This window comes from Pseudorasbora parva, chromosome 19 (assembly GCF_024679245.1).
Source record: "Pseudorasbora parva isolate DD20220531a chromosome 19, ASM2467924v1, whole genome shotgun sequence".
Lineage (NCBI taxonomy): Eukaryota > Metazoa > Chordata > Actinopteri > Cypriniformes > Gobionidae > Pseudorasbora > Pseudorasbora parva.
Window position 1 is genome coordinate 19,963,483 of NC_090190.1, and position 27,697 is coordinate 19,991,179.

A 27,697-nucleotide genomic window follows, 5' to 3' on the forward strand; every position below is an offset into this window, starting at 1 on the left:
ACTAGGCTTATTTTCTTCGCAATAAAGTGTGAAGAGATAAAGCTACGAAAATATATGAGCAATGTGGGTGGATTCAGTGAGAATAGACTGTGAAGTTTATATTTTAGGTGTATTGTCACGTGGTAGGCTGCTTGTTAGTTTTCTCATCGCTGGTCTGGAAGGATCAATCACAGTCGTTTGTGATAAGAGGATGAAGCTATGAATAAAACATAGATTATTGGGGCGGATTATTTTCTTTTATGTAGCAATCAGTTATTAATCCTCGAAATTTAAGTAGGCTATGCTCCACATATCTACCTCCAATGATACAAATCCTAAGGTTTGAATAGTGAATACTGGGATATAGTTGTCAGGCGCCCCCTGCAGGAAAACAGAAGAGTTTTCTTTTGTATTCTCTTAGAAAAAGTTATTAGTTGGCATTGGCAACATCAGAGCAGGCGCGTGCACACTGTAAACCTCTTCAGTGTAGCAATGATGGTTAAAATACTGGTTCAGCTTCTCGTTTGCTTTTGGATAACTTTGTCATTCTGTGTCACCGAAAAAGTTAAAGAAAGGAGCGGCCGGCAAAGAGACGCGGAGTTTACAGACAAGGTAGGATACGTTTTCAAGAAAGGTTAAACTGCAAACTGATCAGATCAAATAATTAAGAACCATCAAACCAGATGATACGTACTTTCATACCCCTTTCGTACTTTCGTACCCCTTCTAGCCATAAAATGTGTTTCAGATTGTCAGGCTGATTCGGAAAGATGAAAGCAATTTAATTTGGATAAAGGAGTAAATTAGTGCCATTCTTAAAGTGCCATTGTTTTCTGAAGGGTCATTGGATTGCATGTTCTGTTCTCCGTTCTTATGATTAATTTAATTACGTTTGATTGAAAAAAAAAATCTAGTATAAAAGTTGCTCATAGGGGAAAGACAGAATTCGTTTTTTTTCTTCTTTTCCCCCTCAGAGTTCAGCCTCTTAATGGATTCAGAGAATAAAGGTTAATCATTTACTATTTTTGGGCAGTTAGGACAAGGCCTGTTGTGTTTCTCTCTCTCTCTCTCTCTCTCTCTCTCTCTCTCTCTCTCTCTCTCTCTCTCTCTCTCTCTCTCTCTCTCTCTCTCTCTCTCTCTCTCTCTATATATATATATATATATAAAATGAACAAATACAGTAACCAATGTACTGCTAGTTTATGTTAGTTTATAAATTAACTAATGTTAACTAATGACCATTATTCTCAAGTGTTATATATAAGTGTTTCTATATATATAATAACTCTTCTATATATATAATAACTGTGATAACAATATTCTGAATACTGTCATGTGGTGTAATTGATTATATGCTGAACTGAACCGTCCAAAATGTAATGTAATTAATTCATTAAATAAGTATTGCTAATCAAGATCCACTAATTTCACTCAATTAATTTGATTTAATATGATTCATTCAGCTGCTCACTGGAACAGACTATGGTAAAGTGTGACAGATGCTTAAACTGAAATTCTGTTCATTTCCACAATGGCCATGTGTGATCAAGATGGCCTTTGTATTATTTAAAACATTTCTTGATGAATTTTGAAATATTTGGTTGGCTTACATTAAAACTCAAATGAGTAATGTCTAACTAAACACAAAACTTCCCACACTCTTATCAGCGGATGCAAACAAACCAAAGCACTAAGACTCAATTGGATTTTTTTAATGTCCCATGGTGTTTATACATATGGATATGATTCCATAAAACCTGTGAGAAATGGGCTTGGTCTGTAAAACTACCGCAAGGCAAAAGAGAACTGTCATTATTGGAAAACCCCAAGAAAGTGGAATAAACTTACTCACTGGATGAAAACTCAAGAAATCTGACAGACTAAAGGCCAGTTCAAACCAAGGACGATAACTAACAATAAAGATATTGTTTAAAACAAAAACTAAATACATTTAAAAAGAATACAGAATTCACATCTATAATGATAACGGCACAGTGGAACGATATTGCTGGAAACACTTAGAATTAATTTTTTTCCAGCTGATGAATGATACAAATATTGACAGCCAATCAAAATCCACCCAAGTTGTGTGGATGCTATTTATTGTTATAGTTATCTTTAGGCTTATCGTTCTTGGTGTGAATGCGCCTTAATTCAGATATTTGATTGTTTTTATTATTTCAACACACAACAATTAATATATGTTTACAGTGTATAAAACAACCCCAAAATTCCCCAGAAATCTGTCTGTCAGAATTCCTGTAAATATAAATGTCTTGTGTAAGAGCTTAAATAAAGTGAACAGGCTGAGACTGTGGTTAGGGGATTTAACACAAGTACTTCATCCAATTTTATGTTTTCATAGTTTTTGCCATTTCGGCATAAATGTATCATTCTTTAAATACAGGGTCATGGTGCTCTCCCATCCACATCAGACTATGCATCATGGTGAATCAGTGGCACTCTCATTAACAAGGCAAAAACCTCTGAAATGTACTGAAATAGTTCCATACCTCTTTTCTTCATGTTTTTGTCATTAGTACCAGACATGCATCCAGGGTGTACCTGGAGTGCAAGGCAGGGATGGGAACCCGGGGATAAATGGCATTCCAGGAACACCAGGAATCCCTGGGAGAGATGGACTTAAAGGCGAGAAAGGAGAGTGTGTGACAGAGAGATTTGATGATCCCTGGAAACCCAACTTCAAACAGTGTGCTTGGAATTCTTTAAACTATGGCATTGATCTGGGCAAAATAGCTGTAAGTATTATGTTCTTAAAGGAACACAGCGATTTTTTGGGACTTTAGCTTATTCACTGGATCACCCAGAGCTAGATAAGTCCATACATACCATTCTCATCTCCGTGCGTACCATTACTGTCTGACGCACCCACCGCTAGCCTAGCTTAGCACAAAGACTGGAGGTAAACGGCTCCATCTAGCCTACTGCTCAATAAGTGACAAAATAACGCCAACATTTTCCTATTTACACGTCGTGATGTGTATAGTTACACTGTGTACCAAGACCGATGGAAAATTAAAAGTTGTGATTTTTTTAGACGGATATGGCTAGGAACTATACTCTTATTCTTGCGTAATAATCCAGGAACTTTGCTGCCGTACCACGGATGCAGCAGCGCAATGATATTACGAAGTGCCTGAAAATAGTCCACAGTACGCTCTCTGTGCAAGCTGGTTGTCACGTTGTTTATGTTGACGGAAGTTAGCCTATTTTCAGGTGCTGCATATGGCAGCAAAATTCCTGCATTATTACGCAGGAATGAGAGTATAGTTCCTAGCCATATCTAGAAAATCTGAACTTTTCATTTAACTTAATACACAATGTAACTATACACATTATGACGTGTAAATAGGAAAATGTTGGCGTTATTTTGTCACTTATTGAGCAGTAGGCTAGATGGAGTCGTTTACCTCCAGTCTTTGTGCTAAGCTAGGCTAGCAGTGGGTGTGTCAGACAGAGTAATGGAACGCACAGAGATGAGAATGGTATTGTGTGGGGGATACGGTGAATAAGCTAAAGTCACAAAAAAGTCAGCATCTTTCTTTCTTTCTTTCTTTCTTTCTTTCTTTCTTTCTTTCTTTCTTTCTTTCTTTCTTTCTTTCTTTCTTTCTTTCTTTCTTTCTTTCTTTCTTTCTTTCTTTCTTAAGATCCCCATGAGCTCCTGGCATGCCAGTTGCTATTCTTCCTGGGGTCTCCACAAATTTATCACATACAGTATATATTTTGTACACATATCTATACATAACACACACACACACACTCACCTCCACCTGTTCCTTTAATGGAAGAGCTATTCAACTCCCTTAAATTCTCTGAATGTACTTTGCTGATAAGTGCTCAGTTTTGCTTCCAGGTTGTTTTGAACCGGTCACCTGAGTCATAAATGTTATGTTACTAATAACTCGGCAGCCTCTGGAAATGACATCATCAAGACACTGATTGGCTAACAAGGTCATGCCAAACAAACTTTAAGCTTACAACTGTCGCATTTCAATGGAAAAAGGTAAATAATGAATGTTTGAGGATATCGACAAAAAAACAAATGACCACCAATATATTTGAAAAAGGTTTTCTAGAGCTAATCAACATAAATACTTATTGGTAACAGGAAGGATCCATTTGTTTACATTAGTTAACATGAACTAAAAATAAAAAATAATTCTAAAGCTTTTATTAATCTTAGTTAAAGAAATAGTTTAACCAAACATTTAAATTGCCCCCTGATTTACTCACCCTCAAGTCATCCTAGGTGTATATGACATTCTACTATCAGATGAAAAAAAGTTGAGTTATATTAAAAATGCCCTGGCTAATCCAAGCTTTAAAATGGCAGGGGGTGTTGTTATGTCTCCTGAATCCGTGTGGTTCACATTATTTGATGGACAGATGCATTTTTTTATGGACATCAAAAACAGAACAACAATCTCTGCCATTTTAAAGCTTGGATTAGCCAAGGCTTTTTAAAATATAACACTGATTGTATCTGTTTGAAAGAAGAATGTCATATACACCTAGGATGACATGAGGGTGAGTAAATCATGGGCTAATTTCCGTTTTTGGGTTAACTAGCCCTTTAAAGCTGCAGTCCGTGAATTTTTCCTCTTTGTCGCCATCTCTGTTTGAAACCTGCAATTGCAGTTATTTACAGAATTATCATCTTTACATGGGTTGTGCATTGGCATGGCTCCTCAGCGTGAATAAATCAAATGTTTTGAGGAGTTTGTGTGGCTGTCATTCATTCATTCATTCATTCATTCATTCATTTACCGCACGGATGTGAATACGGTACTTCAGAATAAAAAAAACCCCGTTTGCATCAGCCTGATTCCCTCGACAAAGTATTTTTCTATTGGCTTTTGGATTGTTGCAGAAGATAACCTCTGTAGCCAACAACAGTTTATGATTCTTACACATTTTGTTCATCGTAAGCAAAAAAGGATTTTGAAATATTTTCACCATGAGTAAAACATTAAATGCTATAAACAAACCACACTACATTCGCATGACTTCAGCATCACCATAGCTTGGGACAAGTCTTTATTAAAATAAATAAATAAATAATAATAATAATTATTATATATATATATATATATATATATATATATATATATATATATATATATATATATATATATATATATATATATATATATATATGAAAGTTTGAGTTTGCAAAAACATGATTATAAACATTAAAAGTCTGTGAAAGACTAGCATGATGATGTTTAATGTGCCGTCTCTCAGACAGCCTCTTTAGTCCCATTTATCCACTTGTTAGAAACTGCCTTTATCAAGATAAGTAAAGGCTTTGAAAACACAAGTGGGTTATCACTGATGTATTTTATGTGGTGGACTAAAATAGCTTTAGCTTGGGTTAAACACAGATCGTATTCCAGGCGTTTAACCAAAAATCCAAAACTTTGACTTCAGGGTGCTGTGTGCTGGAAAGGGAACTGGTAAAATGCAATTCATTTCTGGGATTTAGCCTACAAAAATGCATCATCCCTGCAGCACTTTATTGTTGCCAAACCGAAATAGTCTATAACACACTATAGTGTAGACATATATAGGTTGCTTCCAGTTAAAAATGATTATTGAGAAATTCATTCACTGAGTGATTTAACAGTGGAACATGTCTTGATTTCTTTGTCACAGGAGTGCACATTCACCAAGCATCGTCCAGACAGTGCTCTGCGTGTGCTGTTTAGCGGTTCACTCAGGCTTAAGTGTAAGATGGCCTGCTGTCAGCGCTGGTACTTCACCTTTAATGGGGCAGAATGCACTGGACCGTTACCCATAGAATCTATCATTTACCTGGACCAGGGCAGCCCTGAACTCAACTCCACCATAAACATACACAGGACGTCCACAGGTACCATTTACAAATGATATCCTTTGCATTTTTATCTGATCTGTAATTACATTTACAAAATAGCAAAGATGATACAAATTGTACAATTAAAAAAAACACTGCAGACACTTAAAACACACTATATAAATACTGTGAAATGTTGCCAGTAAAAGGATTAATAACATTTCACTTTTAATAACACATTTAATAACTCATTCACTTTGTTTTTATGATGAACTACTTAAATATACATACATTGATTCATTTCCATATATACTAAAATAAAACAGCTTGATGTTATAAAAATAATTTTTAACCATAGTGCTTGTTTATGGCTGCATGTGTGAATCACACCCTCTGCAATTATGCAGATACATTTCACATCTATTTATGGCTTCGTGGTTTCCAAAATATGGTACATAGAAAACATAAAATTGACTCCAATTGACACCACCAAAATGTATATTCCATTAAAATATACACTCCACATATATTGTGTATTTACAAAAAGATGTGCATTTGAACACTTCTGCTTTTAACCACATTGTCCGTTTTTTAATCACACGTTCGTTAATCAAATGGCTTACACTTTCTCATGATCAGAACTGTTTAAAAATAGTATTTGGTTTGAAATACCATTCTTTCATAGCCATAATCCGCTGTTGTACGCAAGATTTACACATTAATTTTTTTGGAAAACTCCCATGCTGAAACTCTTTGTCAAATGGATTCCTTTGAGTATTCTTTTGTGTGGTTGAATGCAGTTTGGCAGTTTTTCTAACCATCTATGCTGCAATTACAGCGAGACCAGAGGAATTTGAGAGCTCTGCGCGGTTTCTCACCAGCTCACATCTCAGCATTCACCCTACACTTACTCATCATTGCTCATCTTATCTACAGTACATTGTACAGGGATTTTAAATACAATTTGAATTCATTTAGCAAAACTGTACTGACTGCACAGTGCACAAATAATAATAAACTAAACGAATTACAATGAAAGTATGCCTTTACTGACATCACAAATGATCCCAATTAAATAAATTCAAAACTTTTTGGATATATACTGACACCACAAACAAACAAACAATTTTTCATTATTATTCATTATTTATTAATAACTGACAACTAAACACAATTGTGACTTATATGTGAAAAATATCAGTTGCGCTTTATTTTATAGTACGTGCACTTTCAATTTACTTACAGTGGCCCTGTCCCAAATGGCACCCTAAACTCTCACAGCAGGGCCGGCACTAGCCATTTGGGTGCCCTAAGCACAAATGCTTGGCGGTGCCCCCCTCCCCTCCACCTTTCCCTCGACTAATTGGTCTAGGCCTATATTAGCCTACTTTTGTATTGCTTTTGTATATTAACATACTCATTATTTATAGTAGCCTATTGTGATGATTTTTTCACGACCCAGATTTTTTGGTGAAGACCAAAAATGTGCAGTAAAGTGTGTCATTTGGGACAGGGCCAGTGTAGCCTACTTACCAAGTGTTACAATCCACGCCTGTCCCGGACTCCATTTCCCAGAATCCTCCCTGTCTCACACCTGAACTCACTTCCTCATCCTCTTTCCCGCTCTCCCTAGATTCCCTGCACCTGTGCTTCATTTATCAGTCATCTGTGTTTGCATTTAAGTTCCTCCCTGTTCATTCATTCTTTGTCTGATCACTGTTATGTTTAGATTGTATAGTAGTTTTTCTGTTCATATTAAAGTTTGTTATATTTGGATCTCCTGCCTGTTCCTAAGCACACACCCGTAACACTAAGAAAGTACTGAGTAATATAAGGTAACTACATGAGTTAAGAATAGGTTTAGGGGTAGGTTCAGGGTTAGTACCTAGTTATTACCCAGTTATTTTAATTACTACAATGAGTATATAATCTGTACTTGCGAAACAGGGCTGTAAAATAAAGCGCTACCAAAATATCTATACTTTAAGCTACACTGTAATTTTTCAATCCGCTAGAGGGCACCTATACAAAACAAAGGCATAGTTTGATGATGCCAAGTTTGAGCGCAGAATCTTGGGACATGTGGTTTTCACCTCACAGCCGGTGGAAAAGAATCGGGACTCATGTTCATAGATACGATTATTAAAGGATTAGTTCACCCAAAAATGAAATTGATGTCATTAATGACTCACCCTTATGTCGTTCCTCACTCGTAAGACCTCCGTTTATCTTCAGAACACAGTTTAAGATATTTTATATTTTAGTCCCAGAGCATATGTAGTCAATGCCCACTTTACTGTCCATGTCCAGAAAGAGAATAAAAACATCATCAAAGTAGTCCATCTGTGACATCAGTTAGTTCATTAGAATCTCTTGAAGCATCGAAAATACATTTTGGTCCAAAAATATCAAAAACCATTAATTTTTTCAGCATTGTCCTCTCTTCCCATGTTTCTCCAAAAAGATTCAAACGGTTAATAAATCAGTGAATCGATCAATAATTCGGGTCGCCAATGTTACGTGGCGGTTTGATGTGATCTGAACTGCTGAAATCACGTGACATTGGCGACCCGAATCATTGATCAATTCACACCGTTTGAATCTTTTTGGAAAACGCGGAAGAGAAGACAATGCTGAATAAAATCATAGTTTTTGATATTTTTGGACCAAAATGTATTTTCGATGCGTCAATAGATTCTAATCAACTAACTGATGTCACAGATGGACTACTTTGATGATGTTTTTATTCCCTTTCTGGACATGGACAGTAAAGTGGGCATTGACTACATTTGCTCTGGGACTAAAATATAAAATTTCTTAAACTGTGTTCCGATGATGAACGGAGGTCTTGCGGGTGTGGAACGACATTAGGGTGAGTCATTAATGACATAAATTTCATTTTTGGGTGAACTAACCCTTTAACGTTACTGTAGTATGTAGCAGAGCAGGAGAGAGTGTTGAGGGAGCTGAGCAAGGCCGCTGGAGCGATTGTTGAGCAACACACAGCTCGCGAGTAACAGGACTTTTATTATGACGGGACGCAGGCGCTATTTTCGCTTTTTCGGTAATTGTTATTAGGTAATGCAGCTCTGTTTCATATTAGATACATTTAAGTGTGTTTAAAATTATGTTATGACATTACTCTGTGTGTTCGCTCAGTGGCTGCAGTGACACTTGTTCACACTGCTAAGAGTAAAGCGCTTCTGCAGAAACCGAGGGTAACGCAGATATGACGCGATTGACCAGCGACTCCTTCAGATGTCCCGGTTAAAATAGGGTTAAAATATCTCCTTGGTTAAAATAGTTGGAAACATCTGGGATATTGTAAAAACTCACCTGAACAAAATATATAAAACTGGCCTAGTGGTTTTTGGATATTTTACTGCAAAAATACTACATAGTGCAACTTTAAGTAAGGTACAAATTTTCCTCTTTTTTTTGTGACATGAATATTTTAATACAATTATAGTTTTTTTATTTGTGCCATGAGTTTGTTTATTTATTTAAAATCATGTTTAATATTATGTTTAATTATTATACTTGTATAACTCATAAATATGAATATTAATGTAAGAGAAATATGCATCTGCCTATATAATAACAACGCATTTATTACATTATGCAATATTGTTGAGTGCTACTGCTTGTGTTTTTTTCTTCTGTCAGTTGAGGGGCTCTGTGAGGGGATCCAGGCTGGTCTGGTGGATGTTGGGATTTGGGTGGGCACTTGTGCCGACTACCCTCGTGGTGACGCATCTACAGGATGGAACTCCGTATCCAGGGTGATCATCGAAGAGCTTCCAAAATGAGCATTCCATCTAACTGATCACTGTCGTCAGCAATAGAAGACAGCAACATCATGTTTCTTTCACAGAAAGGACGTTCCTCATAGAAATGGGACAAATTAAAGCTAATAGTGTTGCTTTGACTTTGTGCAACTCTCATGTTGTATATGATTATGATTCTCCAGCCCAGTTTTGTGACAGTTAAGACAGATTCAGTATGCTCAATTTAGATACAATTAGACAGAAATAAGTATCATGTTAGTACTATATGGTTCTTTGGACAATACCATGATACAATTTGAATGATGAAAAAGTACTTTGTGCTGATGGTAAATGAATATGGTAATGTTAACCTAAGATGTCATCACTGTACCATGTTACTGCCATCATATTGTTCTTTTTGTATGTAGAGAGTCCAACAAAGATGATCCTTGCTTTGCTAATATTTATTTAGTGGTTCTTCTTTGTACCTGGATGACTAGAACTCCACATATTTTTGTATCCATTGTTTTTTTTTATTACCAAAAACTATCAAGTCAGAGTCATGTTTCACCTCACAATTAAAAAAAAATGATGTGGAAAAAAATCTCAACTTATTTACTTTAATATATTATTGTTCAAGGGTTCAGGGTGGTTCAAGAAATTAAAACTTATCCAGTAAGGATAACGAATATGAAAAATCGAATGTTTTACTAAACATTTTTGGTAACACTTTATGGGGAACACATTTACTACAACTTTTGCCTCAATAAACTACTAATTTACTGCTTATTAATTGTTGGAGTAAGATAGTTTTTGTAGCCTTTACGTTTAGGTATTATTAAGGGTAGGATTAAGGGATGTAAAATAAGGTCATGAAGAATAAGGCATTAATATGTGCTTTATAAGTAACAAACAACCAATATCCTAGTAATATGCATGCTAATAAGCAACTAGTTAATAGTTAATAACTGAACCTTAAAATAAAGTGTTACCAAATTTTTATATGGTTTCCACAAAAATGTTAAGCAGCAGAGCTGTTTTAATATTGATAACAATAAAGTATACCAAATCAGAATATTAGAAATATTTGTGAAGGATCATGTGACATTGAAGCTTGGAGCAATGCCTGCTGAAAGCTTCAGTTCCAAACTGCTTTAAGCCTTTATCTATTCTTCAAAAGATTTGTTTTTAACATATACGTTATGTATATATAGTGCTGAAAAGGATAGTTCACCCCCCAAAAAAACTGGTTTCAAAACTGAGTTGCAGGGACGAAATCAAATCGCTGGCAGATCAGGCTGGGTTACCCAGTCTAATATATGTGACCATTCTTAGTACTCTTTTTAGTTGTTTTGAAAAAAACAAAACAATTCAACTTTTATGTATATTAAAATGACTTCTGTTAAAAAAATGAGTTCAGACCAACTGCTTGTTAATTAGCTTAATGAAAAAAAAAAAAAAGCAAACAGCACCACATAAAAAGGGGTGTAGATGGAAAATGCAGTGAACTGCACTGTGTGTAGCATGACTAAGGCTTGGAATGTCTGGTGTGGAATTGAAGTAGTTTTGCAGCTGTTGTGCTGCTGAGAATTCAATATTAAGATGAATCAGATAGTACAGGTTAAGATACACAGACCCACATCATTACACTGACTACACTTAAGTCGCTTAGAAATGTGTGACTGTCATTGCATTAAAGATAGCACAAACAAAGGAAGTCAATGAAAAAAAAGACCAAAAAAGTGGATTTCTAAGAATTCTCTTGTGAAAAGAATACACATCATACTTTCAAAGAGTACTTGTTAAGTAATATACTTTAAAAGAATATATTTGTGCAAACTAAATGTAATGTTTTAGACACTTAATTGCAATGTATGATAGTTACATTTATGCTAAATGCAATTAGCTGAACTTTAGAACAATCTTTTGGACCTACTTAAATAAAACCTACTTAAAAAAAACTTGCATTTCATGTATTTAAAGAAAAATAGTAATTGCTTTTTTTGTAATGATGAAGTTCCAATTTACATATAAAAATAATGCAGGTCTATGGTCACCACCTCAAAAAACATACACACCACAGGAAACACGCACGCGCACCAGTCGCACGTAGTGGTGTACAAGAGGTAAAAACGATTTAAATACTGTTCGTTTTCTCACACAAACCGCTCGTTTGGTGTCTTAGGCCATCAGTGTGCACTTACTATGGGGGATTGTTTAATTTGGACTTCTCTGTGTATGCTCTTTGAGGTGGTGACCATAGACCTGCATTATGTGAAGCACAGACAAGAACGGTTTGAGTTAAAATGATCAAAATTGAAACTACTGGGGAAAGAAATCCTGCTACATCTTGGATGCCCATGAGGTAAGCTAAAACATATCAAAATTAAATTTCAAAGTGAACTATCCCTTTAACATAATGATGACGGCTGAGTTGCGCTTGCGTGCTTCTAGTAAAAACAGAAACTGGCGAACGCTGGTCTTTTGAATCAGCTTTGACCGCAACTCTGGAAGACTTGGAGTTAAACTTTTCTCTGAGAAAAGAACAAAGAACAGCACTGAAGTCATTCTTAAAAAGGGAAGATGTGTTCGAGTTTTGCCGGATACGGCGAATGTTTAACTATCAACCGTCTATGCTATCAATGAGCTCCGTTTCACCTTCGTTGCTCTGGTTGGTGTAACGCTATCCTATCGCGTGCAGAGGGAGTTTGAAAGACAACCGTTTATTACGCCCCTCGGATTGAGCCCTGTCAATGGTGAGTTTCCAGACCAAACATCTTGATGTGGGCTGGCATGTCAGGCTAATGATATAAATGTCAAAAGCCCAAACACTTTAGAAGTGACCAAACAGTAGGGTTACTGTTAATTCTTATTAAAAATATAGTTTGTACAATAGCTCAGGGCCCTTTATCTGTTACATACGTATTTCTTTATTAGATGTGTAAAAATGGCTTGTACATACATCAGCTCATCTTTGTGCGTCACTGACAACAGCACATTTATATATATATATACATACACAATGGCCTATCAGGTGCTACTTAACGCAGTTCTTTCTTTCATGTTTCTTCTTTCATTCCAGTTAAAGTGTTCCTCTCTTCCAGTAGATGTCATCTACATGCGCACATCTGGTTAAAATCTGCTCCTGTCCTCCAGTAAAGTATCAGTTTCTCCCAGGCCTGTGTGCCATTATCCTGTAGCGTTACATCATTTCCTGAGCATGCCCAGTGAGTTTCACCCCAGGCACTACAGCCAGCGGAGATCTGCTTAGTGGGTGAAGGTAAACGGGTTCATTCTCTCACATAGCTCAGCAAATATAGCAGCTGTTTAGTGAAAATATCGTAAAAAAAGACAAACATCTTCTTAAGTTTTGTGTTTGGTGAACACTGTGTTTGGTTGCATTGTCACAGGATGGCTTGAATCCACTTTTCCAAGACCCGTTCTTGTCGTTGACTACTTGAAATCAGTTAAAAACTTGAAATTACTCTTTTTCTTTGTTGAATATTTATACATCTGTGAGACAAATAGGAATCATCTTTCTTAATAAATTCAACAATACAACAACTTTTAAATCTCATATATATTTATATATATGCACCACTATTTTCTTCTTTTCATTCAGTGCGCAAGCTAAATTCTAGTTTTGTCTGCATGTCTAGTTCAGAGTTAAACAGGAAATGTTTCATATTCCTGCTCATCTCACACAAACACAGTCCAGGGATATTGTGTTGTATTGGTCCCGCATGTGACTCCTGAAGGTTTAGTGATACTCGCCCAAAAGTAAGCGTGACACGTTTTCAAACACCAGGAAGGTGATGCAGCACGCTGGAATGACTCGCACCAAGTTGGGGATCATCCCTTTGTAAAAGCCCTCGATCCCCTCATTGCTAGAGAGAGCCAAACACAAGCATTTTGAGATGAGTAACAGTATTCCTGGTAGTTCTATAATATGTCCTCTCAATCCATAAGAAGATCTGCTAAAAAAATGAGCTAACTAAAATAAAGCTATTTTAAAGGGCTTTAATTATAATTTAAAATGTATAATAATGGATAAAAGGGTGTTGTTAAAATCAAAAACTGTCAAGGTTGCAACATCCCATACTTCTATTAATTTAAAATGGGCAATTAATATTATTAAAAATAACATAAAAAATCTAATATATGCCAAATCAAAGTCATATGGAGATTTGCAATTTCCTTAAAGGTGCACTATGCAACTTTTCCGTCCGCTAGAGGGCACCAATTCAAAACAAAGGCGTAGTCTGATGACGGCAAGTTTGCGCGCAGAATCTTGGGACATGTGGTCTTCACCTCACAGCCGGTGGGAAACAATTGGGATAGGACTCATGGTAGAAATCATGTTGATGGATGCAGTTAATAACGTTACTGAGAGCAGGAGCGAGTGTTGTGGAGCTGAGCAATGCCGCTGGATCGATTGTTAATGAGATGAACAACACATGCCTCACGCAGCGGGACTTTTATTATGAAGGGAAACAGCCGGTGCTATTTCCACTTATGCGTATGAGGCAATTTTCTCACAACTTAAAAATAAATAGTTGGAAACATTGGGATATTGTAAATACTCAACTGAACAACATATAATACTGGCCAGGTGGTTTTGGATATTTTACTGCAAAAATACTACATAGTGCACCTTTAAAACAGGAAAGCGAGTTTATGTGCCATGTAACTTCATACCTCCATGTTCTCCGGATGACATCCACGATTCCACTGTAGTTGTTGTGCTGGTCCTGCAGGCGAGCGCGCACCACCTGATATGGGTAGGTCACTGCTACAGCAAATATTTTGGAAATGGCTGCCATGGTGATGTATTCCAGTGGAGACTGAAGCAGAGGCAGACGGGAAGGAGAGACTGACTCACATCCATGAAACAGAGATCATTACTGGTTCCAGTATACATAAACTTCTCTTTCTAAAGGTTACAATATAGTCAAATGCCACAAAATCATGCAGGTCATTCTTAAATGTGGTGCATTTTCACCTAATGAAATGGATGAATTAGTAGTTCACTGGTTGAGCTTAAGAATTTGAGATTTTATTAGCTATTACCATTCTAAAAAAAAGTCCAGAATGCTGAATGTTTGAATTACATCCTGAAAAAGTCATGGAAATGTACATATATAGTTTAAAGTTTTGTTCAAGTCAAAAATATGTAATATCAGCTATAAACTGCTTTAGCAATGTTTATAATATGTATTTATTTCCAGTTATCATGAAGGACTGGGCCATTTCAAGTGTAAGGTACAATTTACAGTCGTTTGACCTTTTCGTTTAAATTGGCCAGTACTAAAACAGAATAAGCTAGAAAATCTACCACAGGTATAGAAAAACACAATTTTCATTTGATTTTGAGATATGAAAGTTATGCAATGCTGTTCCTCCTCCTAGTGTATCCTGAAAACATAAGGCTGGTTTTACTTCCTCACCAGCAGGGATTCAGACGGCATCTTCTTATATTTGTTCTGCTCTCTTTTTAGCCTTTCATAGGTCATGAACTGCAATGCAGCATGGGAAGTCCCCACCAGCCCAGGCACAAAACCCTGCAGTGGCAGAACAATAAAATGAGGCTCACAAACATACAAAGCCACAATCACACAGTTACCTCAGTCTAAGAGGAACTAAACTAGACTAAACTAGTATTAAACTAGAGTGAAGTTTACTACAATATGTAATAATGTTAGGACAATTTGGCGTGTTTCACAAAGAGTTTAGCATAGACTGTATTCAGAGCTAACTTGAACCACAGAGCTGTATCAATCCACAAATATAGCTCAATCACACCCTCCTGTGGCCCTACAGAGAACTACAAATAAAAGGAATAATAAAAGGACGGATCACTCCACTATTTAAAGTCAACATGAAACTCATTTAAGTCCACTATGTGACATATCACAGTAAACATGATAATCAATGAGAATAGGGGACAAAGTTGTTAAAGGGATAGTTCACCCTGAAATGAAAATGAAGCCATCTTTTACTCACCCTGCTGTTGTTCCAATGCCCTTTGTTCTTCGATCTTTTTTAGACCTCAAAAGCAGAAATGTTTAAAAATAGCCCTGCATGCACTCCTTTCTATAATGGCAGTGAATAGCAACAAAAGTATCATGTAATGATACAGTGAGACGCGCACCATATTATATATACCGGTATATTATGTATGTATGTATGTATGCGTATATTATATATATATACATATATAAAATGTGTGTGCGTTCAGGCGGCAAACTATAGTTTTGCGAGAAAGAAACCTTATCAGCCTTGTCAGCAGCTGCTTGAGCTTATTCGCAATATTGTCATGGCACCCAGGATAAGCATACACACGCACCATTTTGAGAAACCAGGCTCAATAGAAACAAATGCAACTCTTGTCTTTTCTATAAGGTATATGATAAGAAATAATACAATAATACTAATAATAAAACCTCCTGAAGTGAATGTTGTGTACCAATTGTCATGACAATATTGCGTGAGGGGCTGCTGACGGCTCGTACGCACTCACAGGAACCCGCAGAGTAATGGCCGAGCTCAGTGTTCTGACTGAATAATATGGTTTCTTTCTCGCAAAACCTTATAGTATGCCTTACTTACTAGTACTTTCCATATATTTGGCGTGTGTCTCAGTGTATCATTACGTGATACTTTTGTATCATTTTTGTTATGTTTTAGCTTGGTCGCTATTCACTGCCATTATAGGAAAGAGCTTGCCTAGGAATCTAGATGCACCCTAGCGGCAGCAAATCTAATTTGCAGCCAGGCTCTCCGTTGGCTTTTGAGCTGGAAAAAACAAACTCTGGTCAGGCTAATCACATCGTGTATAGAATTGGTGGGCGGGCAGGCGGGCTTAACATGATAACGGCAGAGTTGTGACTGTTCCGCGTGCTGCTTGTAAACAAAGAAGCTGGCGAACGGCGGTCATTCGAAACGGCTTTGGCCGCGACTCTGGAAGACTTAGAGTTAAGCTTTTCTTTGAGAAAAAAACAAAGAACGGTACTGAAGTAATTCTTAAGAAAAGGAAGATGTGTTCGAAGTTTTGCCGACCGGATACGACAAAAGTTTAATCTATCAACTAGCTCCACTTCACCTTCTCCGTTGCTCTGGTTGGTTGTAGCGCTGTCCAATTGCGTGCAGAGGGAGTTTGAAAGACAACAATTAACACCCTGCTCTCGGATTGACCTCTGTCAATAGTGAGTTCTCAAACCCAACATCTTGACTGGGTCTGGCTCGTCAGACCCAGGAAGAGGAAAAGAGCGCGTGCAGAACTATTTTTAAAATTTCTGCTTTTGGGACTAAAAAAGATTGAAGGACATATGACATTGGAACAACAGCAGGGTGAGTAAAAGATGGCTTTATTTTAATTTCAAGGTGAACTATTCCTTTGAATTCAAACATTTAGAAAGATAAACTTTAAATATACTTATTTTAATGTGTTGCCTAACATGCTAAAGCACATGTAAAGTACTTGATTATAACTTTAAAGGCCCATTAAAGTGCTTTGGAAAGCGCTGCATTATTCAATGTGTTGACGTGATTTCCTCTGAAATGGCTCCTCCCCTTTTTTGAAACAGCAAATGGCGTTTTGTTATTACACAGTTTGACTAGAGCAGACCTTTCTGTTTGGTGAAGCCAGTTTCCTCTAACACTGTTTACCATCATAATACCTCTTCCATATCGCTTTGAAATGCAGCATGCTGTGCAGAATTCAAATGGGTCGATTTGTTTGTTGTCTGCGCGGACTCACGCATATGATCCGTGCTGCGCTCTCGTGCCTGTAGTCTAAATTTAGACCAGAGCCGTTGGTGTGTGTGCGCTGCTGCGGTGTGTGAAATTAACGTGAAAACAGACTTTATTCGCCTCACATGAAAGCATATTTACACTGAATCGTTTCCTATCGCATATATAGTGTGCTATGTGCCTTTCATCATGTAGAAATTAGTAAATGTGTGTTAACAACTGTCTGATTTCAGCCACAGCTTCAGCAGCTTAGGGGGCAGGCTTTAGAGTCTAGAGAGCATTTTGATTGGACTGAAGATTTGACTGCGATGTTGTCATCAAAATCTGAGATTCGTTTTAACGGAATATTTCAAATGTATTAAATTGCAACTTCATCATCAAAAAAGTATTATTCAAAATTTATTTGAATACATATGATACAAATTCCAATACAATTATGCTAAAGTTTCTTTTAGGGTCCCGGTTTGATTGCCTGGACCGAACCAGAGTTCGATTGCTCCCCCTCTCCCCTTGCCCCCGCTGGACTGTGTTCATATTTGGTTCCGAACCAGGGTTCGTTTGCATCATCAAGGCAGCAGCTGTTTACCCGGTTGCTTAGTAACGACAGCAAGTGCGAAGGCGGGGAAATGCATAACGTTGCTCCTGTCGCTTTTATATTTTTGTTTTTGAACTGTTGGTTTTGTTGCCAAAGCTTCAGTACGTAATGACACTTGCGTCTATCTGTCGCCTATGCACTGTAAATACTCTAAAGAACGCCGAAGACGAGCAGAGATGAGATCTACAGCTCTCTGCTTGCAGTATGTCAGTGACGCTCGTCAGGTAAATGAGTGAAACGCACACAAAACACACATTTTTATCAAATCATACGTCATTTATAGCAGTTAACTTCCACGATTTAGTACGATCGTGTTCACATCAGCAGCGAACCGTACCAGAGTTCACATGAACCTCAGATACGGTTCGCAGGAGCGCACCAGAGTACGGAAGATCGTGTTCACATCACCCAAATGAACCGAACTCTGACGTCAATCGAACCCAGGTGCACACCAAAAGGGCTAGTGTGAAAGCACCCTTAGCTTAAAGGTGCACAGTGTAAACGTTAGCCGCATCTAGTGGTGAGGTTGCAAATTGCAAACGCTCACCCCCACCCTTTTAAAACACATAGAGAATCTATGGTGGCCGACACAAGACATAAATGTCATCGTAAGAGACAGCAGAGAGTGACTAGCGCTCCGTAGAACAGTTTATCCATTTAGGGCTACTGTAGGAACATGGCAGCGCAAAATGGTGACTTCCATGTAAGGGTACCTGCGGTGCATGTAGATATAAATGGCTCATGGTTCATTATGTAAGGTCTTTATACACCACTAAAAACATAGTTATTTATATTATATTGCACTTCTGTCAATAGTTCCTCATAAATATTACACACTGCACCTTTAAATGCTTGTCAGTACATTTGGCAATAACCATCCTTTCTTTTTTGCTAATTTTACTGAGCAAAGATATTAGCAATTACTTGACTATATTTTTTAATAAGTAGGCTATATGTATTTTACTGTACATTACAGTGCAAGTAGGCTTTGACTATTTTACTTGACTCAACATTATTTTATTTCTCCGTTATACTGAAGAGACCGCTTTGAACGATATTGTTTTGCTTATTCCCGTTTTGAGCACTCGAGCTTAACTCAGAATTGAGTGTTTAAGAGGATGTTTTAACCTTGATTTATTGCAATTTTCAGGTCTTCGGTTTTATTTCGCTCTCCTCACGTAAAAACTGTTTCTTGTTTTGCAATGGAACGCCTCTTAGGTGTCGAGGACAAGTGCATCTTTGTGCCTACACTCAGTACAAGTAAAATACTTTAAAATCAGATACTCTAAGGTCAGGTTTCACAGACAGGGCTCAGACTAAGCCAGGATTAGGCCATAGCTCAATTAAGACATGTAAGTAGCTTTTATAAACGTGCCTTAGAAAAGAAAACATTACTGGTGTGCATCTTGAGACAAAACAATGGCATGTAATTTTAAGATATGTCAGCGCAAGTCGCCTTTAGTTAAAACTGCTCAAGCAAGCATTTTAGTCCAAGACTAGCTTAAGCCTCGTCTGTAAAACCGGGGGTAAGACAGGGCATTTACTCAAGTCGCATTGTTTCTTCTAATCGAGTCGTTTTCACTGTAAGGTATCTGTACTTTTAATCAAGTATGGTTTTCAAGTAAGTTTCATGTTGACTTTAATCTTGAGATTAGCACACATGAAAGCTCTTTTACACCTGTAACAGGATCTCAGGTTAGTTTAAAATCTGTAGATGTACCCTGTATAGTCCCGGGATACCCTCGTGACGGTATATTTTCACGAGGGCGTCCATCATTCCCTTGTACTGCTTCCGTGAAGGGTCTGCATTGTACTGCAGCACCAGCCGGGTCTTTGTCACCCAGACCGGGTTGGTGAGGCAAAGCGTCAGAATGCCTGGAAACATGGAACAGGGGACCTTCACACCAACATTTAACGAAGTCACTCGTCGTCAGTGCTGTTTGAGATCGCTTTTTGTGTAAAAGAGACCAATCAGAATGATAATTCAGACCCGTATTATTATTATTATTATTATTTATGCAGGCTGAGGTTGAAATGTGCTTTAGTAATATTGTTAAAGCTGGAGTATGCTAATTTCTTATTAGTTAGAAATAATATGATATTTGTTTGTCAACAGACTATTTTCACCCAATATTTACTCAATTTTCTTTGGTGTGCAATGGGGAAAAAAGCTGACTTCACTTTGTGGAGAAAACAGTTTTTCTGCTTCTCTATTTTCCAAAAATAAGTCAGTTTCAACATATGATGCTGGTCATTCCTGTTATGAAATATATTTTCATATCCCCATTATGTGTAGTTTTATATATAAGATCAAATATTATAGCCCATAAAGTAAAAACAAAAATAGGTGATTGTGCGTTTTAAATAGGAAATAAAGTCACAATATGAGATGTAAAATCACAACTACAAGATATAGAGTTACAATTAAAACAAATAAAGTTACATTTACCTAAAATAAAGTTACAATTACTGTTTTTTATTATTTATTTGAGGCCAATACAAGACTCCATATGATTTTAAATGAAGTACTAGTTGCTAAGACTTTGCAGACAAATCGTTGAACAGTTTTTATGAAACAGCATTATTTTCAGTAAAATGTCCTCATAAAGTGGTAAAACTGACTGCATATTATTATTGCATAGGCTGGAATAACTGTAACACTGCAAAGCATTTTTACAATATTTCTTCAAAGAAATCCAATGGCGCATTAATGTGATTGAAATCTGCAGAGAGTGCAAATCAGAATCAAGGCCAACGCTTCACACAGCCAACTGAGGAGTCTCAGTTGAAAGCTGATAACGTTAGTGTGAGTGAAGAGAACATAGTTTACTGTGCTATTGTGAACACTTTAGTTACTATTTCCTCTACTGTTACCAGAATCAATATGTAATTGAATTAATGTTAAGTTTAAGTTAGTGACCTGGCAACAACATTGTACCATATATTTGATCATTTCTGTAAAGCTAGGTTTAAAACCATCCAAACATACAAATCCAACATAGACTTCTAACGCTTGGGGTAAGTAGGTTTTTTATTTTTATTTTTTTGGATATTTAAAGTCTTTTCTGCTTACCAGGGCTGCATTTATTTGATCACTAATACAGTTATAAAAAAATATTAAAAAACATGAAGCCTAGCACATGACATGTGGACAAAAATATATATGTATAGTGACCAGGAACTATGAATTTTTCACTCTTTTTAGTTAAATTACTAATAATTTCTACTAATAATTAAATTACACATTATTTTACTAATTAGTTCCCTCGTTTTAGTAAATCATGGCCACTTTAAACTTGTTTTGTCTTAACTCTAGCACATTTACTGAAAACTGTGAATTTTAGAGGCATCAAGCGGTGAGGCTGTGAATTGCAATCGCCCACCGCTCACCTCTCCCTTTAGAAGCACATAGAGAAGCTACGGTGGCCGACACAGGACAAACTGTCGTCGTTTGAGAGAGCAGAGAGTGACTAGCGCTCTGTAGAAAAGTTGCCTGTTTAGGGCTACTGTAGAAACATGACGCTGCAAAATGGTAATTTCACTGTAAGGGGACCCGTGGTGTATGCGGATAGAAAAGGCTCATTCTAAGGTAATAAAAACATAACGGTACATTATGTAAGGTAATGCACCACTGAAAACATAGTTATGTATATTATATTGCATTTCTGACAATAAATCCTCAAATTCTACACACTGCACCTTTAAAAAATAAACAAAACTAAAACAAGGGAACAAATTATTGCAGCGTGGCCATGATTTAGTAAAACATGGGAATGAAACAGTAAAACGTGCTGACATAAGTATTTGGAACGTAATACACAGTAATATTGTGAAATTTTACTTTTTTTTACTTTAAAATTGCAATTTTAAAATAACTTCTCATTTAATATAATTATTTCCTTCATTCTTCAGTGTCACATGATCCTTCAGAAATCATTGTTATATACTGATTTGCTGCTCAAGATTAATTTTTTATTATCATCAATTTAGAAAACATAGTTGCTCTGCTTAATATTGTTGTTGAAGCCATGTAGCATTTTTTTCCCAGGATTCTTTAACGAACAGAAAATTCAAAAGAACAACATTTATTTAAAATATAAAGATTTTTTAATATATACGGTCAATGTAATGCATCTTTGCTGAATAAAATGATTAAGTATTTCATTTCTCTCAAAACAACAACAAGTATGTGGATTTGATCTGGTAAATAGCCTGGTATATATTTTTATATATCGAGCATACTTATTTCACAGTAGCTAGTTACAGAGTGGACGGCCAAAAGGTTCGGCATAACAGGAACGACCCAGCTAGCTCAGAAGAACTCAGTCTCAAAGGCCTCTGACATTCCAGTTGTTCCAGTCTCATAACTGAGCTACAGATTTAGCTGCGTTTAGTTTTGTCAAGCTCACAGGTGGCTCTTTTCTCATACTGACCCGCCTCTGCTGCAGACACCAGGTGTTCGCCAGCACTCAGCTCTGTTTGCCGTCCCTCCTGTGTGTACGCTTTAATAGCATTATAACTGTGGGAAGATGAAAAAGGACCACATTATGTTCCTGAGAGCCATATAGCACATGGATGTCTATTGTACGGTGCATTACAGTGCTGTAAAATGATCATCCATTATATAATTGTTATTGAAACACCATGGGGATTTTGGATTGTGGAGCTAAATCTTTTCAAATGTTTCTTATGGTCAGATCGGCTGATTTTACCTACTGAGAAATATGATCTAGCTTAATTTTTGACTGATTTTGAAAACTGCATTAGGAGATAAGTTCATCTTAATATTAAAGCATACTTTTTAACTAATTTTGAAGGACAAAGAACAAATCAACAAGGCTCTTACTACTTATATTTCAGTATTGCTACCCGTATAATGTTCTTGCACACGCATACTTTGTTTGCCAGTGATCCTGATCTGAAATTAGGTCAGATAGCTTTGTGGAGTATCTTCATAACTCAATATCAACTGACACAGTACTGGGTGCTTCTTTTTTTGGCCTGTGAACTTGATGCCTTTTAACTTCTAATAATAATAATAATTTTAAAAAAAGAAAACAGTGCAGTTTACACTACTGTTCGAAAACTTTGATAGGTAAGATTTCAAGATTTTTAAAGGTTTTTAAACGCTCTCATGCTCACCAAGACAGCATTTATTTGATTAAAATACAGTAAAACAGTAATATTGTGAAATATTATAACAATATAAAATAATAGTTTTCTATTTAAATACACTATATTGACACAAGATTTTGGACGCCGGCCTTTACATGTACATAAACTTTAATTACAATCCATTCTTAATCCTTAGGGTTTAATATGAAGTTGGCCCACACTTTGCTATATAGCTGTAACAGCTTCAGTTATTCTACTAAGGCTTTACACAAGGTTTAGGAGTGTATTTATGGGATTTTTTTTCTTCTAGCACATTTATGAGGTCAGGTACTGATGTTGGATGAGAAGGCCTGGCTAACAGTCTCCGCTCTAATTCATCCCAAATATGTCGGGTTGAGGTCAGGACTCTATGCAGGGCAGTCAAGTTCCTCCACACCAAATTTTCTCATCCATGTCTTTATGGACCTTGCTTTGTGCACTGGAGCAGTCATGTTGGAACAGCAAAGGGCCATTTTCAAACTACTCCCACAAAGTCGGGAGCTTTAAATTGTCCAAAATGTCTTGGTCCTTTCACTAGAACTAAGGGGCCAAGCCCAACCCCTGAAAAAGAACCCCACATCATAACCCTCCCTCCACCAAACTTTATACTTGGCACAGTGCAGTCAGGCAAGTACAATTCTCCTGGCAACCACCAAACCCAGACTCGTCTATCAGATTGCCAGACAGAAAAGCATGATTTGTTGAAGCTTTACACAACTGCAACCAACGTTTTGCATTGCACTTGGATAAGGCTTGGATGCAGCTGCTCGGTCATGGAAAACCCATTCCATAAGGCGCTCTACACACTGTTCTTGAGCTAATCTGAAGGCCACACAAAGTTTAGAGGTCTGTAGCGATTGACTGTAGAAAGTTGGCAACTTCTGCTCACTGTGCGCCTCAGCATGCGCTGACCCTGCTCTGTGATTTTACTTTTGCCTACCACTTTGTAGTCGAGTTGCTGTTGTTCCTTGATTTTATACACTTTATATTTTATACACCTGGATTCAATGACTTGGAGGAGTGTCCCAATACTTTTGGCAATATAGTGTATATTAAAATGTTATTGATTCCTGTAATGCAAAGCTGAATTTTCAGCATCATTACTCCAGTCTTTAGTGTCACATGATCCTTCAGAAATCATTCTAACATGCTGATTTGGTTATCAGTGCTGTAAGCAGGTTAATAATATTTTTGTGGGAAATGCAATACATTTTTCCAGGATAATTTCAGGAATAGAAAATTCAAAAGCATTTGAAATAGAAATCTTTTATACCATTATAAATGTCTTTATTATCACTTTTGATCAATTCAATGCATCTTTGCTGAATAAAGGTATTAACTCCTTTTTAAAAATGTGCTGACTCAAACTTTTGAATGGTAGTGAATACGGAAGTTTAAAACAGGAAATTCCATTCTGTGCTTCCTTTTTTTAACACAACTTCAACTACTTACAAGAGGAAGTACAGGCCCCATGATGCCCCAGCCCCCCAGATGTTGGGGGTCACACCCTGATAGAGACCTCTAATTCCTTCCAGCTTCCAGATGGTCTTCATGCAGTGCACCATGCCATCGTATTGGGGTCGCATTTTCAGACCATCACTTACTGGAAAGAGTAAGAAACAGTGGGGGGGTAACACACTCCCACTTCTGCTTCAATGTAATCTAAAAATATCCTTAAAAGGGCATTGAGGCCAGTGCGAAAGTACAACTACCTGTGTTGCACCCTCTGTGTCTGTGTTTGTTTTTTTAGTGTTTTTGGCTGTGTCTCAAAACCTAGTGAGCATGAAAACAACATGCTTTTGGAGATTGTGAAACTGGATCAACAGATCATTTATTCCTATGTTGTATAGTAACCTTTTTTTGATGACAAGCACAATTAAAATAACGATTAAATTACAATGGACAATTCTTGTTTTGGAATACTGTAGTATTTATTATAACAATTTATCTATGCACGCTTTTTTTATTTATGTGCCTTCGTAATGTAATCAAAATAGATTCTCCCCTGCTTGCGACGACATGTTAACCCTTCTCTAATGTGATTACTGGTGTGAGGGCGGGACAAGCTGTCACTCACGGATCACACCAATAGCAAACCACAATAATCAAATAAATTCCAGATGGACTAAATCTAGTCCTGCCCTGCATTTTTTCTTGTTCGAGAAGCTATTTCACAAGTTCTGTTTCATGCCAACTTTAACATTTTAAAAAGGTCATTCATTTATCATGACTGGAATAATGATGGAACATTAATAATCTCATTTTAAAATAATGTTATTATTTTCATTATTATTCAGTGAAAACTTTAGAAGGCAAGTGCCTTGTTCTCTGTTAATTAAACTTGGTAGAACTAATAATAACCAGAAAATGTAAGCATTTATATTACATTGATTCCATATAATTTATTTTTCTTTTTTTCTTTTTCCCGTTTTAATATATAATCAGTTGTTGTGTTATTTTACAATTTAACAACAAACCTTTTCTAAACAGTATTTTTTTGCAATAATAATTCACGTTCACGTGCTGTCTATGTAGGCAGCTCTTTAGGTTTTGAGACACTGCAATATTAAATAATGCGAACGTAACGTTAACCTACTTACCTGCAAACCTGATTTTGATCAGATCCAGGGGGTGTAACACCATTGTGGAAATAACACCTCCACTAAGTCCAGCTGCAAGATTTTCATATTTAATGTGTTTAGACAGTCGCAGAAGGCTTGCTGTAATGGAAAAAGAAGAACCAGAGGAGTCTGCAGCGCCTGCAGCATGTCTCTGCCTGGAAATGGTAGCAGTCATGTTTGTTTACGTACTAAAGACGGACACCCTGAGTGCGCAAGAGGAAGTCAAAACACTGCGAGTGCAGAGAACGACACACTAACCCTGCTATTAAAGAAAAAACGTCAAGTAGCCAATGTCCCTAAATTCAATAGCCACCGCAGGGCCATTATTGAGCGCTATCATTTCTTTCCGTCTGACCTCCACGCCTCTCCACTGTGGGAGAAGGTAAATAACAGAGCGTGATGACGCAAGTCAGTGGGCGGAGCAACATGCATCGCAGCAGCGGATCTCCATCACATATCATATGACGTCATTCAGAGATCAGCCTTCTCCATGGGCTCTATAAATCTGTGCATGTGAGCTTTGTTTTGAGAGCAAGCGTGAGCGACTATATTTGACAGTGATTCATCACAGTATATTTACAACTATTTATATATTAACTATTTGTATCTTTAGAGTAAATGTACTATATAGATTTATATTATTGGCTAGTAGGCTATTTAAAGGTATAGTTCACCCAAAAATTTAAATTTGTGTTTGTTTCTTCAGCAGAACACAAATTACGATTTTTAACTCCAACCGTTGCTCATATAATGCATGTCAATGGGGTCTAAATCTAATTAAACCCCATTGGCATGCATTATACGAGCAACGGTTGTAGTTAAAAATCGTAATTTGTGTTCTATTGAAGAAACAAACACAACTACATCTTGAATGCCCTGGGGGTAAGCAGATAAACATAACATTTTTGGGTGAACTATCTCTTTAAGTTACCTATAAATTAACAACAAATAAATGAATTCACAAACTCTCAGATCCACATTCCAATATATTGCCACAAGTTTTGTGACGCCTGCCTTTACATGCACATCAACTCTCTTCTGGCAAGGCTTTCCACAAGCTTCAGAAGTGTGTTTATGGGAATGTTTGACCATTCTTCTAGAAGCACATATGTGTGAGTAGGCACTGATTTTGGACGAGAAGGCCTCGCAGTCTCCGCTCTAATTGATCCCAAAGATTTTCTATCGGGTTGAGGTCAGGACTCTGTGCAGGCCAGTCAAGTTTCTCCACACCAAACTCGCTCATCCATGTCTTTATGGACCTTGCTTTGTGCACTGGTGCAGAGTCATGTTGGAACAGGAAGGGGTCATCCCGAAACTGTTCCCACAAAGTTGGAATCTTGAAATTGTCCAAAATGTCTTGGTCTTTTACTGGAACTAAGGGGCCAAGCACAGCCCCTGAAAAAGAACCCCATACCATAATCCCCCCTCCACCAAACTCTATATTTGGCACAATGCAGTGTTCTCCTGGCAACTGCCAAACCCAGACTGTCTGGATGTACAGGCACACTAAAGAAGGCATTATATCGACAACAGAGAACCATTCACCATCATTCGGCATTTGTGACAAAATGGTTTGGGACACCTGGGCCATGCGCATGTACTGGTTCATTGACTGCATGCAAGTCTTGTGCAAAACGCCACTCAGGGGGCTGGCCAGCCTCTCTTATGTTTTCATCTGGGCATACGTACAGGCAAATTATCACATGGCACAATAATGCCGGCTGCTTTAAATGACTCAAACAATATTCAATCGATGGTTTCCTGTTTCAGTGGATATTGTGTTTTGCACGCTGCATAGTCAGATTTTGGTGTTACAACTACTGGTTCCTAATTTTTAATTAGCCCAACATCATATTTGTTTTTTGCCCAAATGCTTTCTGGGACGTCCCTTAGTGCTTCATTATCGGCTGCCTCTTCCTCTGAGTGGAGACAGTGAGTTACGTTTTCGTCCACATGCAGTACGAATAACTTCAACGTCAGTTTTACAGGTTTT

The 27,697-nt window shown here is 37.1% G+C and overlaps 2 protein-coding genes across 2 annotated transcripts; one reads left to right on the plus strand and one right to left on the minus strand.

The window, feature by feature from the left end:
* Positions 1 to 418: 418 nt before the first annotated feature.
* Positions 419 to 11,275, plus strand: cthrc1a (collagen triple helix repeat containing 1a). Its single transcript, XM_067425996.1, has 4 exons — positions 419 to 591; positions 2,520 to 2,738; positions 5,656 to 5,872; positions 9,482 to 11,275. Exons 1-4 carry the CDS (start codon positions 472 to 474, stop codon positions 9,622 to 9,624), a joined length of 699 nt encoding a protein of 232 aa, XP_067282097.1. The 5' UTR covers positions 419 to 471; the 3' UTR covers positions 9,625 to 11,275.
* A 1,202-nt stretch (positions 11,276 to 12,477) lies between these two features.
* Positions 12,478 to 26,092, minus strand: slc25a32a (solute carrier family 25 member 32a). The gene is made up of 7 exons (XM_067426640.1): positions 25,684 to 26,092; positions 24,536 to 24,686; positions 22,363 to 22,448; positions 19,650 to 19,804; positions 15,030 to 15,143; positions 14,281 to 14,426; positions 12,478 to 13,469 (listed from the first exon to the last, which is right to left on the minus strand). The coding sequence occupies exons 1-7, from the start codon at positions 25,877 to 25,879 to the stop codon at positions 13,343 to 13,345; spliced, it is 975 nt and encodes a 324-aa protein (XP_067282741.1). The 5' UTR covers positions 25,880 to 26,092; the 3' UTR covers positions 12,478 to 13,342.
* Between the last annotated feature and the right edge of the window lie 1,605 nt (positions 26,093 to 27,697).